Raw genomic sequence first — 16,453 nt, forward strand, 5'->3', positions numbered from 1 at the left:
ATGTTAGATAGATCCATATACACTGCAAATGAGTCCTATAGAGCCATTAGTATAGAGGTCATAAATTGAAAGAGTAAACTATGCGAAATCATATATTATTATTAAGATCCTATGCGGCTATGCTATATATATATACTAATATACTATGAAATAATTTGATTAGAAATCCAGAACTGCTTAAACCAAGATGAAGCTCGTATATATTTCTGAATATGATGGAGAATAAAGTTTAACACGTACAGCACAAATTCAAAGTGCAAGTTTACAAAGGTTGAAGGCTGGCAATGGCTCCTCTCCTCGGCCAAACAAGCTCCTGCAAGTTTTCAACTGCCTAAAAACTTGTTTGTAAACGACAACTCTTGCTGCAGACATGCTAAGCAGCATGCTCTTCCTCAACTTCTTCAGTCTCATCCCGAACTTAACCTTCAGTTTCCGTATTCTAATCCTCAGATTTGAAGGCCTTCTCCGATTCTCGGCTTGCTGCATCACTTTGTAGACCAAGAACTGTGCTCGTCGATGAATGACCTCTTCCGGGTCTTCCTTATCGATCTTAGAGTACCCACTTCGCTTCCTTACACCAGCCATTGAATCTTCTGCCAAGAAAATCCAGCAGAACGGTGCTTGAGAGTAGTTGAGAGAGGGAGAGAGGTGTTTTGTATTGTGTAAGCTCAAATGGTGTTAAGTGGATTTTATAGAAGGGATTGAAGCTAGAGTTGCTATTGGAGGTGGGGTATAAGAAGATAGGAGGTCATATAATTAGGTGATGAAGCAAAGCATGTGCACTACTAATTTTAGCAGAAAATTGAATACCATTTAAAAATAATGGAGGAGGAACCAGGCATTGAGCTGGCCTTATAAATCATCAACATGTTATGAACTATTTAAGTAAGACAAAACCATGCTCTCAAGTAAGAGAGGATGCCATTAGAAAAACTTGATCTCTTAATTATTAATTATAATTTGCAGTAGCAACAGATAGTCACCAGATAATTAGGTTTTTTGCTAGCAAATAACCAGATATTAGGTTTCTGTATTTAATTAAATTAAGTATATGAAGGGTTAATTAATTAACAGATCGGGACCTTAGGGTTTGGATCAGAGATGCCAATGAGGAACAGAATTAGTAGTGATTAAAGAAAGGAAAATGTAGTACGTGACTATGTATACGCAAACCATGTGGTAATTAAGGTGATGAATATACAGAGCAACGATTGTGGCTGGGTTTTGGGAAATTGAAGTTCAGGAATTAAGTATATATAGTTCATGCATTTTCTTTGGTACATGTATTAGCACAACATTGAAAATTGTGTAGCTTAATCGTCATCAGCGTTTATTTAGGTACATGAATGTGGATGTGAAATCTTGTTAGGACTTAGGAGTATAGACGTAGCTCTGTGATGATGTAATTAAGTTGAGTAGAAGATGATCCAGAAATCACTCGTCATGATGTCAAGATAATGTAGCTAGATAACCGTAAGGCCAACTAACAAGTTAGAGCATTTGTTTTCTCTATGATCCGTGCATAACATGTTATCTGTCTAACAAGTTAGTTTGTCATCAAAACGGAATCGATCGAAACACATCAATCTACAGTCGATTTTTCACCGCCAAATGTTCGAATCATATCAGTGTAACATCGAATTGGACATGTCATTCGCATTCTACTGTTGGAATGATCAACTTGAGACATAATTTGTGAATCGACCTACTTTGGAAATTATAAACAAGCACACCGTCAAATTAGTAGACTCGAGCTTGGAGAAGTTGCAGGCTGGCTGGCCATGCGCGCGGCCATTAGTAGGTGGCCTTTGAATTCAAATAGGACAGAGAGAAAACATGAGGCTTGCCATGTATAGAACAGAGAGACCTCCACAGAAATCTTTGAAATAACAAATTGAATAGGGAGTCAAAAGAGAGTGATGGCTCTGAAACATGCAAGTTGTTTCGCAGGCCTTTCTATTTCAATTATCAAGTCAACCTTTAGAACTGACCTCCACCGGCCTCGATCGATTTGCCTGACAAAAACAACAACAATGACAAAGTTATGATTATTTTAATTAAAACCTGATAATTATGCATCTGTGATATAATATTAGAGGATTTAGAGAAAGATGACGTTTCATCCATTACTGGTGAGTATATTAGGACACCATGCCTGCATTATTGCTGTTTAATATTTTGATATATCTTGTTTTGGTTCAATTTCATTCGTCTTTCATTCTATGATTTTTGTAGTGATGACAATTAGCAATTATTTATTTGGTGGTGAGCTAAGCTTTCAATGATTTCATATATATAAAAAAAGAGAAATGTGAACTATAATATAAGCTAAAAATGGTTTGAATTTGAATGTCATAAGCTTACCTAAAAATGCATGGGAGAAAATCCGATATGTTTCATCTAAAGTAATTATTATATGTAGCCGGAATACCACGTGACACTGTCATGTGATGTACCAACTAATTATATTACTACATGGTGTGGTAAACATGTACATGGTGAAAAAAGAAAATATTATTTAAATATGAATAACCAATTAGAAACAAATACAATAAAAAATAAACAAATAACATTAAATAAGTACATCACATAAACTATGTACCGGTACTTATAATAATTTTTATAGAAAAAAAAAGAGTCGGCACGTAAACAAACCCCTGCCCAATTTAGTGTACGAGCGTCATCATGAGTGGATACTTGCAGACTTATTGTAGAACTATAAAGTATATATAGTGTACAATCAAACTCAGATAATATTTGAGATGTCGGAGGAAATTAAAATCATATTGTCTATTAGTTTAATTTTATCATATATAGAGGTCAGTAATATGGTGATTGGTGAGGTTAAACTCAAGCTTTCACAATCATCCGTAAAACAAAAAAAAATCACCACAACAACTATTCTTTACATATATCTGATTTGTAACTCTCAAGTTAACTTTTCAATTACATAAGTAACTTTTCACAACACTCCTCTCATATTAATTTCCAGCATAATCTGATTCAGATTATCCTTCAACATCTCAAGGAGGAATGCTATGCGACCTTAGACTGAAGCTTTGAGTACTCATCGGAGAGGTCGATGTACTTCCACTCGAGAAGTGAGCAAATTTGCTCTGCGGTGATCGAAGCACCATTGATTTGTGCCTTGACCGTCTCTAGCTCGGTGAAAAGGTCTTGGATGTGTGCATCAGCCTTTTCTGCCACCTAAGCGGCATCGTCTCGGTGGCCGGAGAACTCCTCGTCGGTGAGGAAAAGCGGCATCCTCTAGGGTTTAAAGGGGAGGGAGAGAGGAAAACATATAAGAGTGGAAGTACTTCTCCACCACCCAAGCGGCATCGGCTTGGTGGCTGAAGATCTCCTCCTCTTAGATGGAGAATAGCTTGGAGGAGAATCTGAGACTTTGGGCCTCAGTCACATCGGAACTTATTGGCCTCTATGATGTTGATATATTCCAAAGGAGTGAAGAACAAGTTAAAGGTGAGCATTAAAGGTTTTTCCTAGTGGGACTAGGAAACTGTCAAGGCAAGTTTGTATATCTCACGGCAAGGGTAGTTTCACCGATTTAATTATGGGTAATCTAGTATGTAATTATGTGGGTATATATATACATATATTTAGTTGATGAGAAATTGGTTAAAATATATATTATTTATTATTATGGGTTTTTTGATGTAGAGTTGTATGGGCTTAATTCTTATTGGTGCTATGGTTTCTAGTTAGTTGCCGTGAGGTATATAGGGGAGATTGTGAAGAGAGGCAGTATGTGATCTTGCCGCACAGAGACACATATAGGAGAAGAAAAAAAGGTGAATCTAGAGAGAAGATATTTACAACAAAAAAAAGTTTAGTGCTATGAGATATTTGTGACTCCATTTAAGAGCTTAGTGGTAACATCGACAAACTTAGTGAAGTCGACGTACGTGTTATTACAACGATCTTAGTGAAGTTGTATCTACACTTGAAACAACAATTTTAGTGAAGTTGTTTCATACTTGATTGTGACGATCAAGTAAAAAATATTTTATTTTTGAGAATAATATTATTATTGATTAAGGTAATCATTGTAATATCGTTTATTCAATAGAAAAAAAATTATTCTACATATTCCGCTGCTATTACTCGTTGTTGTTCTATCTTGTATTTTCAGAACGATTATACTCATGTTTCTTTGATCCCCTTGAAATTGAATTATACATTAACTTCCTACATACGGTGAAATTCATCAATAATCGAGTCTATGCTAAATTCTAATACAATTTCCTTTTCAATGCACATAATCAAATAATGTTGATTAGATTTCTATATAAATAAAAGTAAAATTAGGTCTACCTACGTTAGAAGTTTAATTTTACTATACTATCTAGCTAGGAATAGTAATTGTCCATAATTTTATTAATGAAGAGTTTTGAATCTGTTAAATTTAATAAATTCTATAAAGCTAGTCCAACCAATATATACATGTTTCCATCCATGGAAGTGATGGTAAGTCGAACGTGGGGTGCCATTGCCCTCATGATACTTAATTATGGCTTCACTTCAATCAAATAACATACAGATGCATATATGCTGCCAAAATCCTGAGGGGTGTCATGGCACCCTCAGGCTCGTACGTTGCTCCGCCATTGATAGTATGAGTGATATGACTTGTTTCTGACCAAAAACAAAAAGAGGATGATGACGTGTTGTTCTTACATCAATGTTATGTTGTAAGTTTGGAGTACATTCTACCCTAAACACGTTAAGTGTGTGGCTAAATGTACATAGTAAAATTTTATTTATACCCAACAATTGATATTTTATTACGTATTTTCTAACTTTACCCTTCTCTCAAAACAGAGAACGATGTGTTTCGTTCATCCTCCGACTTCGATCGCCGACGGCCCCAATGGATGTTGCTCACTTGCTCGCCATCACTACTCATACATTCTCTCAATCTCTGAATTAATCATTTAGTTTTCATCATAATAGTTGTTTGAAAGTGGGCTCAACTACTAGATGGTTTTATTAGTATTATATTAGAAAAAAAAATTATATGGTGCAGCATTACAGCGTCTCTAATCAATCATTCATACATTTCACGGGCCCCACGTGCATTTTAAGACACATTCTATTCACCGTTAAATTCGGTATGTATGGTATGCAGCGCTGCAACATAGACGAATCCATACTAGAAAGGAGCCATCTTGATTGGAATTCCAAAAGTGATCCATTTAGTATACATTCACTGTACTATTTGTTTACCCTACAAATCATCATATTTCAATTTTACCCTTTATATAATTAAAAAAAATATTGTAAAAATGAAATAAAAAACTAACTAAAAAAACATACAATCTCTATTTATCCCGTCCTCCCGTAACCCACATCTCCTCTTTATTTTTTTTCGATTTGAAACTATTTTTCAGACAATTATGATCCTATGTGAAGAGGGCTGGACTGAAGATAGAAAAGGCTATGGCAATTGGTGAATTGGTGATCATCATGAGTGTAGTAGTAAAACCAAATATTGGTGATGTTGTCGTGATGCCAAGCTTTAATTTTCATACGTTTTTTATTTTTGTTTTTGTTTTTCTTTTTTATCATGTTTCTTATTAATGCTTTATTTTAAGAGTAAAAACGGAAAATTTGAATCAAAAATATGAATAGAGAGTGATCTAAAAAGACAGCAGGGTGGAAATAGCCGCACCCTTATCACAATCATCCCTCCCAAAACTCACCACCACAACTATTTTTTTACATATAGATAATTGGTAACTTTCAGTGTAACTTTTCAATTACATAAGTAACTTTTCATCACACTCCTCTCATAACTCCAAAAATATGGCTACCAAATCGATCCAACAGCTGCTCAATCTTCTCAACCCTCCTCCCTCCTCCTCCGTCAAGCCCGACACTCCGGCCACTACAACGACCACCGCAGCCGTCTCACGCCCTCTTCCTCCCCCTACGCCGCCCCCAAACTCCGACGCCACCATCTTCATCCCCAGCTACTCCAGCTGGTTCTCCTTCGACGACATCTACCAATCCGAGCTCCGATCCCTACCGGAGTTCTTCAACTCCCGCACGCCGGCCAAGAACCCTAACCTCTACAAGTACTACCGCAACCACATCATCAACCACTACCGCTCCAACCCCGGCCGCCGCCTCACTTTCACCGACGTCCGCAAAACCCTAGTCGGCGACGTCGGCTCCATTCACAGGGTCTTCAATTTCCTCGAGACTTGGGGTTTGATCAACTACGCTCCGTCGATCAAGTCGCTGAAATGGGAGGAGAAGGACGCCAAGTCCGCCGTCCACGGTGGCGCTCAGTCGCCGAAGCCCGGTGTAAAAGACGCTTCTGCCCCTACCAAGGATAACAAGCGGATATGCAATGGCTGCAATTCTCTCTGCAGCATTTCGTGCTTTGTTTCTGGGAAGGTATATAAATATCTAACTCTTTAGGATAGAAATTTGATTGATTCGATTTTCGTAGCGAATAAGAGTTGGAATTTAATGCATTGGTGTAATGTGGTTTGTATGTCTAGTTCTTTAGGATATAAATTTGATTTTTTTTTCGATTTTCGTAGCGAAAAAGACTTGAAATTTGATGCATTGGTGTAATGTGGTTTGTGTGTCAGTATGATATGACTCTATGTGCGAGATGTTATGTTCGAGGGAACTACAGGATTGGTGTGAATTCATCGGATTTCAGAAGGGTCGAGATTAGTGAAGAGAGTGGGGATGGTTGGACAGATAAGGACACATTGCATTTGCTAGAAGGGCTTATGCATTACAGTGATGATTGGAAGAAGGTTGCACAGCACGTTGGTAGAAGCGAGAAGGAATGTGTGGCGCACTTTTTGAAGCTTCCGTATGCTGATAAGCCGGTAGATGATTTGGATTCAGAGAGGTTGGATGGTGGTGGTGTGAGTCCGGTGAAGGAGGGGAATGGGGATGATGAGGTTGGTTTGGAGAGTAAGAGGATGCGTCTCACCCCTCTTGCGGATGCCAGCAATCCGATTATGGCTCAGACTGCGTTTTTGTCTGCTTTGGCGGGTGTCAAGGCTGCTGAAGCCGCTGCTCATGCTGCTGTGACGACCCTTTCTGAGGCGGATTATGAAACAAGTAGGATGAGTGTTGGACCTTTGGGTGGGAATGGAGGTGGAGGTGGAGGTGATGCTGCGTCGAATGGAGACACTGAAGCCAAACTGAATGCAATGGGAGGTGCTTTTGTGGATGCGAATTCAGAGCTGGAGAAGGAAGGGCTGGGTGTGGAGAGAGCGATTACTGGGATTACAGAGGTGCAGATGAAAGAGATTCAAGATAGGATTGTTCGCTTTGAGGAGTTAGATTTGCAGTTAGAGAAAGAAAAACAACAACTGGAGCAGATGAAGTCGATGCTGTTTGTGGATCAGCTAACACTTTTGTCTCATAAAAGATCTGCACCTAAAACCAAAAGCTAGAATAGGGATGCAGTAGTAGAATGCAAAAACGGATGGACTTTTCGTTGTTAAGTGTATGTTCTTCTCAGAAGACACGTGTTAGTATTATTAGCAGTGTACTAAGAACTCGTCGTATTCAAGGAGAGATAACTTGGATTCTCATCACTGATTTTCTGCTCCATATGTCTGCGTTGCTTGTGGATACCTGACTGCAAGTAGGCTACACTATTCATGCCTGAAATTTATTTTGAGCAGATATGCTGTTTCTATGTAGTGTTTCATTTCCTGTTATGTGTGAATTACGTTCTTGTGCACATCTTTGAGCAGCCGTACTTTCATCAATGGAAATTTACAAGTTACTGGTATATGAGTTTTGGCCTTAACTGCTTAGGTTTCACATAATGCATGAAATTTTATGTTACTCCTGTCCAGAGCCTGAAGTACTCTGCTTTACTATGCCAGTCTACAAGTTGAATTTAACACGATAGTGTAAACTGGGCAACTTCAACACATTCTTGAGCTTAAACTATAATTCATAACAAGCACGTTCATGCCAGAACCAGAATTCTGTCACAGTAAGTTTTTTGCCTGTTATCATACTGCTTCTATTTCAACTAGTTACTGCGGGGAAATTGGGCGGGAATGGAGAAAGAGGTGGAGGTGATGCTGCGTTGAATGGAGACAATGAAGCCAAACTGAATGCAATGGGAGGCGCTTTTGTGGATGCGAATTCAGAGCTGGAGAAAGAAGGGCTGGGTGTGGAGAGAGCAATAACTGGGATTACAGATGTGCAGTTGAAAGCGATTCAAGATAGGATTGTTCGTTTTATGGAATTAAATTTGCAGTTGGAAAAAGAAATGCAACAACTAGAGCAGATGAAATCGATGCTGTTTGTGGATCAGCTTACACTTTGTCTCATAAGAAATCTGCACCTAAAACCAAAAGCTAGAATAGGGATGCAGTAGTAGAATGCTAAAAGGGATGGTCTCTGCGTTGTTAATGTATGTTCTTCTCAGAAGACAGATGTTAGTATTGTTAGCACTTAGCAGTGTACTGAAAACTCGTATTATTCAAGGAGAGATAACTTAGATTCTCAACAGAGCATTTTTCTGCCCCCTGTATCTGCTTTGCTTGTTGATACCTGAATGCAAGTAGCTACACTCTTCATGTGTGACATTTAGTTTGAGCAGATATGCTGTTTCTATGTAGCGTTTCATTTCCTATATGTCTGAATTACGTTAAAACCCGCCATTCTTATGAAAATCTTTGAGGCGCCTTTCTTTTATCTATCGAAACTTACTAGATAATGGTATCTGAGTTTTGGCCTCAACCGCTTAGGTTTCACAGATGTTAGTCTTGTCCGATGAACCGGAAGTACCTTGGTTTTCTATGCCAGTCTAAGAGTTAAATTTAACACAATAGCGTAAACTGGGAACTTCAACACATTCTTTAGCTTAAACCAAATTCATAACAAGCACGTTTCGTTTGGCATTGAACCTAATTCTGTCATATGTTTTGTGCCCGTCATTATGCCCGCTTCGATTTCAACAAGTTACTGTGGGCAAATGGCAACAGAGTATAAGCATTTACATCAAATCTTTATGTACATACTTCACGTATTCTAGCCATTTTAAAACATACAAGGTCTCTTGCAAACTATTCGGTTACAACCATGGACAAAAAGATTGAATTTCCATAACTCATCTTACAGGTATCTAACCCACAGTTCCTTCAAGCTTCAAGCCAATCAGCTGATTCACCTCAGACCCAAACTCGTCAGGAAGCTCATTGAATACTGCCTGGCAGAAACCAGATATCATGGCAGCCATAGCTTTCTCATAGTCTATTCCCCTTTGCTGAAAGTAAAATAGCTGATCTTCACCAATTTTGGACGTACTGGCTTCGTGTTCAATGCGAGCGGAGGGATTCTTGACCTGTTAACAATTATGAAGCGAATTCACTGAGGAACAAAGACTAATAGTATATTCCATGAAAGTTTGACATTACACAAGCATTACTGGACGAAAAGCAACAAAATAATGCGAGCGAAGAATATAACAAGTGTCTGGAAATAAAAGAATCAAAGTGACAATTAATACCAAAACAGCCAATTGAAAAGCAACTAATCTGGTTGAAAATCTTCAAAATTGTCATTCTTGGCTGAAAATAACAATGCTAGTAGCATTTCCTGTTACAGTTAATCCATCACCTATTCTCTGCAACTTAAAAAACTATCCAAGAAAATTACATTGGCAAATGTACGGCATCCTGAAGCCAATTATGATGATTTTTAGAAGTTTCTCCAAGTTACAGACCTCAAAAATCTAGACTTGATTCTTTTTCATAATTTTCCCGGTTTTCCAACTTTGAAAAATCATAAAACACAATCAGGTTGAGAATTTTGAGGTCAGTCGATTCAAGAATTGCCCAAAAATCAGGACTTACCAATGGGAAGATTTTAGTGAGAAACTGTAAACGTGAAATTTTGGCCGAAAAACCGTGTTCTATATAAACCCACAATTTTGGGTGAAAATCATGAATTTGGACCAAAAAATGTTTTTGACAGAATGTTGGATGAAATGCTTCCGCATAATGGCAGAGTAGCATAACGTAATGCAATAATCCCATCCAATTAAGAGTCATCACACAACAGGAAAAGTTGTATAACATTACAGAACCCACATGATCCTAACACCATATAAACCGTAAAACAAAATCGGGTTGAGATTTTTGAGGTTTGTCAATTACAGAGTTGCTTCAAAATCAGGATTTACCAATGATAATATTTTGGTAAGAAACTGGGGACATGAAATTTCAGCCGAATACCGTGTGTGCTATAACCCACAATTTGGGTGAAAATCATGATTTTGGACAAAACAAATGTTTTTGGGTGTGTTTGAGGAACTCTTCACCATAATGGCAAAATAGCATAAACAAACAATAATCATCACACAATAGGCAAACTTGTAAACATTACAGAACACACATGATACAAAATAGATAAATGAGACAAGATCAAAGGCAACTACCTCAATATAAGGATAGGTGTTGGCAGCAGCCTTATCTCCAATAAGCATAGAATCACACTGGGAGGAATTTCGAGCATTCTCTGCCTGCGAAAACACCTGCACAAGCCCGCGATAACAGTTCCTCGAATTCCCAGCCGATATCCCTTTCGAAATAATCCTACTCCTCGTATTCTTCCCCTTGTGTATCATCTTCGTCCCGGTATCAGCCTGCTGATAGTTATTAGTCAATGCCACCGAGTAAAACTCCCCCACAGAATCATCCCCCTCCAGAACCACACTGGGATACTTCCAAGTAATCGCAGACCCCGTCTCCACCTGAGTCCAAGATATCTTCGACCCCGCCCCTGCACACCTCCCCCTCTTGGTCACAAAATTATATATCCCTCCCTTCCCTCGCTCATCCCCAGCATACCAATTCTGCACCGTCGAGTACTTAATCTCGGCCCCTTCAGCACAATACAGCTCCACCACCGCGGCGTGGAGCTGGTTCCTGTCATAAGAAGGAGCCGTGCACCCCTCCAGATACTCCACAAAGCTCCTATCCTCCGCCACGATCAACGTCCTCTCGAACTGCCCGGTCTCCAGGGCATTAATCCGAAAATAAGTCGAAATCTGCATAGGACATTTCGTGTCCTTGGGAATGTAACAAAACGAGCCATCGCTAAACACCGCAGCATTCAGCGCAGCGTAGTAATTGTCCCCGGCCGGCACCACCTTCCCCAGATACTCCCTCACCAGCTCCGGATGCTCCCTAATGGCCTCCGAAATCGAGCAGAAGATCACCCCAGCCTCCTCCAGAGTCTTCCTATGCGTGGTGGCGATCGAGACACTGTCCAGCACAGCATCCACAGCCACATTCGCCAGCCGGTTCTGCTCGTTCAGCGGCACGCCGAGCCGATCAAAGTACTTGAGCAGCTCCGGATCGGCCTCATCTAGACTTTCCAAGCTTGTCTTCTTCTTGGGCGCCGAGTAGTAGCAGAGGTCCTGTAAATCAACGGGCGGGTATGTGTTGTCGGACCAGGCCGGCTCTTTCATGGTGAGAAACTTCTCGAAGGCCTGGAGGCGGAACTCGAGCATCCAGACGGGCTCTTGTTTGATCTTGGAGATGAGGACGATGGTGTCTTTGGTGAGTCCCTTGGGGATGGAGTGGGAGTCGATTTCGATGTTGAAGCCGAATTTCTCGTTGTAGTCGCGGTTTTTGAGGAACTCCTCGATGTTGAGCTTGCCTTGGGGGGAGGTGGCGGATGGGTCGGGTTCGACGTCGGCGCGGACGCGGAGGACGCGGGAAGAAGAGGAGGGTTTGGGGGTGAGGGGTTTGAGGAAGTTGGAGGCGGTGGGGAGGAAGGGTTTGGGGAACTTGGGGGAGTCGGAGGAGGAGGAGGTGGTGGTGGGTTGGGGAGAGAAGAGGGAGATGGCGTTGGATAAGAGAGAAGCCATGGCTGGATTGGCTGCTGCTGCTCTCTGTGGTGATATGAGAATCGGAGACCGATGTGGGAAATTGGAAATGTGTGAGGTTTTTGGTTTGTTTTATTTTGTGGCCACACAATTCATATAGCTGGCTCGTGTTTGACACGAACCATTGTGTTATGCTTTTGGGCTTTGCGGGTTTGTTGCGGTCCGCCCCGGTTGTGTCGTCGGGGCAAAATATTTTTCCGTCATAGTAGGTGAGGTTAGACTCGGTTCCATCGGTTTGGTTTTTCGCTACTAACTAAAAGTAGTGAACTGAGACGGTTGATGAACCGGCAAGCCGGTTCGATTTGGTGAGTTTTCGATTGATTTTTGTCTCATTTGTCGGTCAGTGTAATTTGCAATTATATGTTTTTGATTATGAAATGTTTGTTCACGCATTCTCGCGTAATCATAGTTTTTTTTGTTGTAGTTAGTAGTAATTTAGCCTCTTGACACAGCATGTGCGCCTGTTTGCTTTTTCTTGTTTTGGTTTCGAATGTATTTAGGCGGATGAACATTTAGTTCCTCTACATGATGCTAAATTAGAATCTTAGTCATTCACACTATATGTCAAGATATACGTTGTGTATTCAAGATACTCTGTCTATAAAAGCTTGATTTTGCGCCTACGGCCTACCTTCCTCATTTGGATAGTAGAGGTCAAACGGTGAACATTCTTAACAAATTTAGAGCAAACAGAAATTTTACTCAAGTTAGTTAACAAATAAAAAAGAAATTAGGAGGTGTGAATAACAGGAGAGAGTTCAAATGAGTAAATCTAGAGGGTTCCAACAAAATGCGGGAAAAGGAAAGACATCAAACTTCTAATTGTCTGCATGATTTGGAGAGCTAAACTGGACTCAAAACTTCACAACTGTCTGCAAGATGGCTCTCCGAAAGAAGCTCGAGCCCTGACCATCAGACAGCTGAAAAACATTAACATCATCATCCGAAAAGCATAAATTGTGACTGAAATGCAAAAAACGGCCCAACTAGCTTGGTGCTATGGAAGTGATCTAAGATTGTGCGGGTGGAATAGTATCTGCAATATCACAGTCCATACTGTCAATAGCACCAGTAGGAGGTTCACCGATGGTTGAAGGAATGGATCCAATAGATGCAGCAGTCTCTCCCCCTAACAACTGACTTGGTTTTGGCGCAGCGTCTTCTTCCATCAGATTCTCAACTGGTTTACAGACAGCAAATGCAGGTTCCGGAACAAGAGGAGGAGTGTGGTTCATTTCAAGATCTAGGCTCTTTACCACATCATGATCCAAAGCTCTCTCAGATTGAATTTGAGGATCCTTACATACAGTCACAGCTCCCAGTATAACAGAACTTGCTGCAGGTTCAGCAAATTCAGGAGTTTGATTAGTTTCAACGTTCACACTCTTTACCTCATCATCAACCAAGTGACTCTTCTCAGTATCCACAGTCTGAGATTGAACTTGAAGAGCCTTGCATACAATATCAACACTCGGTATGACAGCCACTGCGGGAACAGCTTCAGCAAATACAGGATTATGATTGAGTTCAAAATTCAGGCTCTTGATATCTTCTCGAACCAATGCACTGCTTTCAGTATCCACAGCCTGAGGCTGAAGTAGAGGATCCTTACATACTGTTTCTATGCTCGGTAACTCACCAATTGATTCAGATGATTTTTCTATCTTTGATTCTTTAATGCCCTCTACACCAGTTGACTCTGTGATTGTTGTGGCCGGTTCAACTTCCTCCAACACTTTTTCCTGTCCAACAACATCCTTATTCTCGGACTTTGTCATTACATAGGTAGATTGGTTATCAAGTACTGACTCCAAAGGTTGCTGTGGCATGGCTTTACCTCCGATGGCAGGGGCATCATTCTTCAGTAAATTATCCACAGGAGGAATCACGAAAGATGATGACTCCGGGATGCCAGAGAAAGATTGATTTCTAAAAGACTTCTGGATGCATTGGCTTCTAAGAGTTTCCGGGATGCCAGAGAAAGATTGACTTTTAAAAGACTCCACGATGCCACACTGAGGAATATGGGGTGGAACATGATCCGGAACTGCAGGTATCTGCTTCTTGACTTCAACAGGTTGCTTGTTACTTTGCTCTGATGGGTGGGCAGAACCATATATATGAGATTGCACGTTCACAGCTGGTATTGGAACTTCTTTTCTTTTGCACATCTTAACATTTGGAGCAATGTCATTTTCTGCAGTAACTGGAGTGAATTTTCCAGGTAAAAACACAACACCCCTCAGCTGAGTGTCAGTGTCTTCTACCTTAACATTCAGAAGATAGCCGGCATCAAATGAACCTTCAATAACTCCAGAAACCATCCGACCAACCATTTCATCTTCAGCATCATCATTAGTACCTGCACTCTGCTTGTTTTTCTTCAGACTATCAGGTCCTGGTATTGCAGGCATGCTCTCATGAACTAAATTCTCATCCTTACGTGGACGTCCGCGTTTCCGCTTCATAGGGAGATCTGGCGTAGATACAGAGCTGGTACCTTGAATCTGATTCATACTGCAAAGAATAATGCCCTGCTTTTCACAAAATTCCACTGCAAGGAAGAAACTGGTTTTAATCATGTAATTCATGTTATAGTTTGCTTGTCTGCATGAATAAATGGTGACTGCAAAAAATGTTATATGGCTACAATAAACATATTGGTCAATGCATTTCTTAAAAGAGTTGCACGCTATGATATCTGAGTCTGAATAGGCGGTCATGTATATGTTGCAAATAGACTTTTAAGAGTAGAAATATATGCCGATCAGGCAATGTTTATCTTGTAAAGAGACCACAGGTTTACAAGTAAACAAGAGCTCCCCCTGGGTACCTACATTTAACTATTTCACTCTTAATTAGGAATATAGCAGTGAACATAAATTGATGAATCAGTTCCTCTCTTCTTAAGGCAGGCATACTTATTGAAGCAGTCTAAACTACGAGGATTTATGTATAAATAAAGCCACAAGTTCAACAACAGACCAACTTGCATAAGGACAACTCAAAATCTGTATGGAGCAACAGATCTCCACCGATTTCTGTACAAATACATGTTTATATATATGGTAGTGATAAACAAAAAACACTGATGGGTAAAGATCTCAATACTGCTCAGTCCTTCTCTGCCATGAAGGATTGAACAGTAGACTCGGATCCCTTCACACTTATGTCACTATAATAAGAACTGGAGAAGATTCAGATTTAAATAATCACTTGTCTAGCCATGTATAGGAGCTTAAAAAGAGGTAAGAAAATAACCAAGCCTGTAAAGTAGTACAAACTTAACATATTCTGAACTCGTCATAGCCCAATCCTTACAAACGATAGAAGCAGGAATGTCCCTATAGATTACAATGTGAAATTGAACTACCCTTAAATCCCAACCCCTCTTGTTCCCCAAATATTAGGAATTTCTGAGTCGTTATTTCCCAGCTCCCACTCCTGGAATTTCGTAGTTTCAAATATTTCATGTAAAAGCTATCTGAACAACTAACCATTATAGTTTCATCAATTAATCTTCCTAAATCATAGAAAGCTTATGTATAACTCTTGAAACTAAAAGCACGCGTAGCTCATAAGAGAGCCACCTTCATACAACCTGATCACATTTTCCCACAGAGCTACTGTGTCATGTTAAAAGCAAATTACCCACCTCACAAAAACAAGTCCAAAAAACAATAACCACATGAAACCATAATAACAGATGAGATCAGTCTCGTGCCCCCTTTACTCTGCATACTTGTTTTGTTTTGTGTATTTTCATTGCATGCATCATCATATGTCTGGAATTTCACATTCATAACCTTTCAAAAGAGTCTAGTATTACACAGATCTCTCTTCATTGAGGCTCTTAATTAGCCCAAAATCATATATGAAGAAAGAGCAGATTATGACACAAGGAATCAACAAAGGAAATGAAAATTCAATCTTTACATCACTCAACTCCTAACCCTAAACCCACAATCTAATTCCAGCTCCCATATATAAATAAATCAAAACAAAAGGTGTTGGTTTCCTCGGATGAAACCCTAAAGACTACTATGATCAAACACAGTGATAAGCGAAATTGAAACTGAAACTGAAACTGAAACCGAAATTCCTTACAATGGGTAATGAGAACAATCCTGATCAGCCAAGCTTGTGATTCGTTTGTCTGGGGAAGAATTGGGAGTGAGATTCTGTTTATCCGGGAACTGAGAATCCACCGAAACTTATGGGAGACGCGGGAATGCGCTTGTGTTCTTTTCTTTTTATTATTTTTACTATAGAAAACCTCATGTAAACGACGTCGTTTCCTGATCCCTATTTAACTGCATTGTTAAATTCTTTATATTCTCCAAATTCGGACACTCTTCACTATTTATTATTATTATTTTTATTATGACTGAGATCTAAAAGTGAAAAATTCTCTCTACGCGCTGCTGCACGGTGTGTAGCAGCATTTTGCACCACACACTAATCCCCACACACTCTTGTGCATGTTATGACACCTCTCCATCACCACACACAACTATGTGTATTCCATACCTTACTGCACAACAT

At 39.9% G+C, this 16,453-nt stretch overlaps 4 protein-coding genes across 4 annotated transcripts; 1 reads left to right on the plus strand and 3 right to left on the minus strand.

Annotated features, from left to right (window-relative positions):
• Nucleotides 1-179: 179 nt before the first annotated feature.
• On the minus strand, nt 180-682 carry LOC126788769 (uncharacterized). The gene has a single exon (XM_050514781.1). It carries the CDS (start codon nt 583-585, stop codon nt 250-252), a length of 336 nt encoding a protein of 111 aa, XP_050370738.1. The 5' UTR covers nt 586-682; the 3' UTR covers nt 180-249.
• A 5,141-nt stretch (nt 683-5,823) lies between these two features.
• On the plus strand, nt 5,824-8,013 carry LOC126787806 (SWI/SNF complex subunit SWI3B). Its single transcript, XM_050513712.1, has 2 exons — nt 5,824-6,420; nt 6,621-8,013. The coding sequence occupies exons 1-2, from the start codon at nt 5,824-5,826 to the stop codon at nt 7,443-7,445; spliced, it is 1,422 nt and encodes a 473-aa protein (XP_050369669.1). The 3' UTR covers nt 7,446-8,013.
• An 889-nt stretch (nt 8,014-8,902) lies between these two features.
• LOC126786113 (UPF0051 protein ABCI8, chloroplastic) lies at nt 8,903-11,978 on the minus strand. The gene is made up of 2 exons (XM_050511828.1): nt 10,454-11,978; nt 8,903-9,358 (listed from the first exon to the last, which is right to left on the minus strand). Exons 1-2 carry the CDS (start codon nt 11,888-11,890, stop codon nt 9,140-9,142), a joined length of 1,656 nt encoding a protein of 551 aa, XP_050367785.1. The 5' UTR covers nt 11,891-11,978; the 3' UTR covers nt 8,903-9,139.
• A 680-nt stretch (nt 11,979-12,658) lies between these two features.
• On the minus strand, nt 12,659-16,116 carry LOC126788429 (uncharacterized). Its single transcript, XM_050514419.1, has 2 exons — nt 16,016-16,116; nt 12,659-14,476 (listed from the first exon to the last, which is right to left on the minus strand). The coding sequence occupies exon 2, from the start codon at nt 14,422-14,424 to the stop codon at nt 12,919-12,921; it is 1,506 nt and encodes a 501-aa protein (XP_050370376.1). The 5' UTR covers nt 14,425-14,476; nt 16,016-16,116; the 3' UTR covers nt 12,659-12,918.
• Nucleotides 16,117-16,453: the final 337 nt, after the last annotated feature.

The sequence above is a fragment of the Argentina anserina genome, chromosome 3, assembly GCF_933775445.1.
Source record: "Argentina anserina chromosome 3, drPotAnse1.1, whole genome shotgun sequence".
Taxonomy (NCBI): Eukaryota; Viridiplantae; Streptophyta; class Magnoliopsida; order Rosales; family Rosaceae; genus Argentina; species Argentina anserina.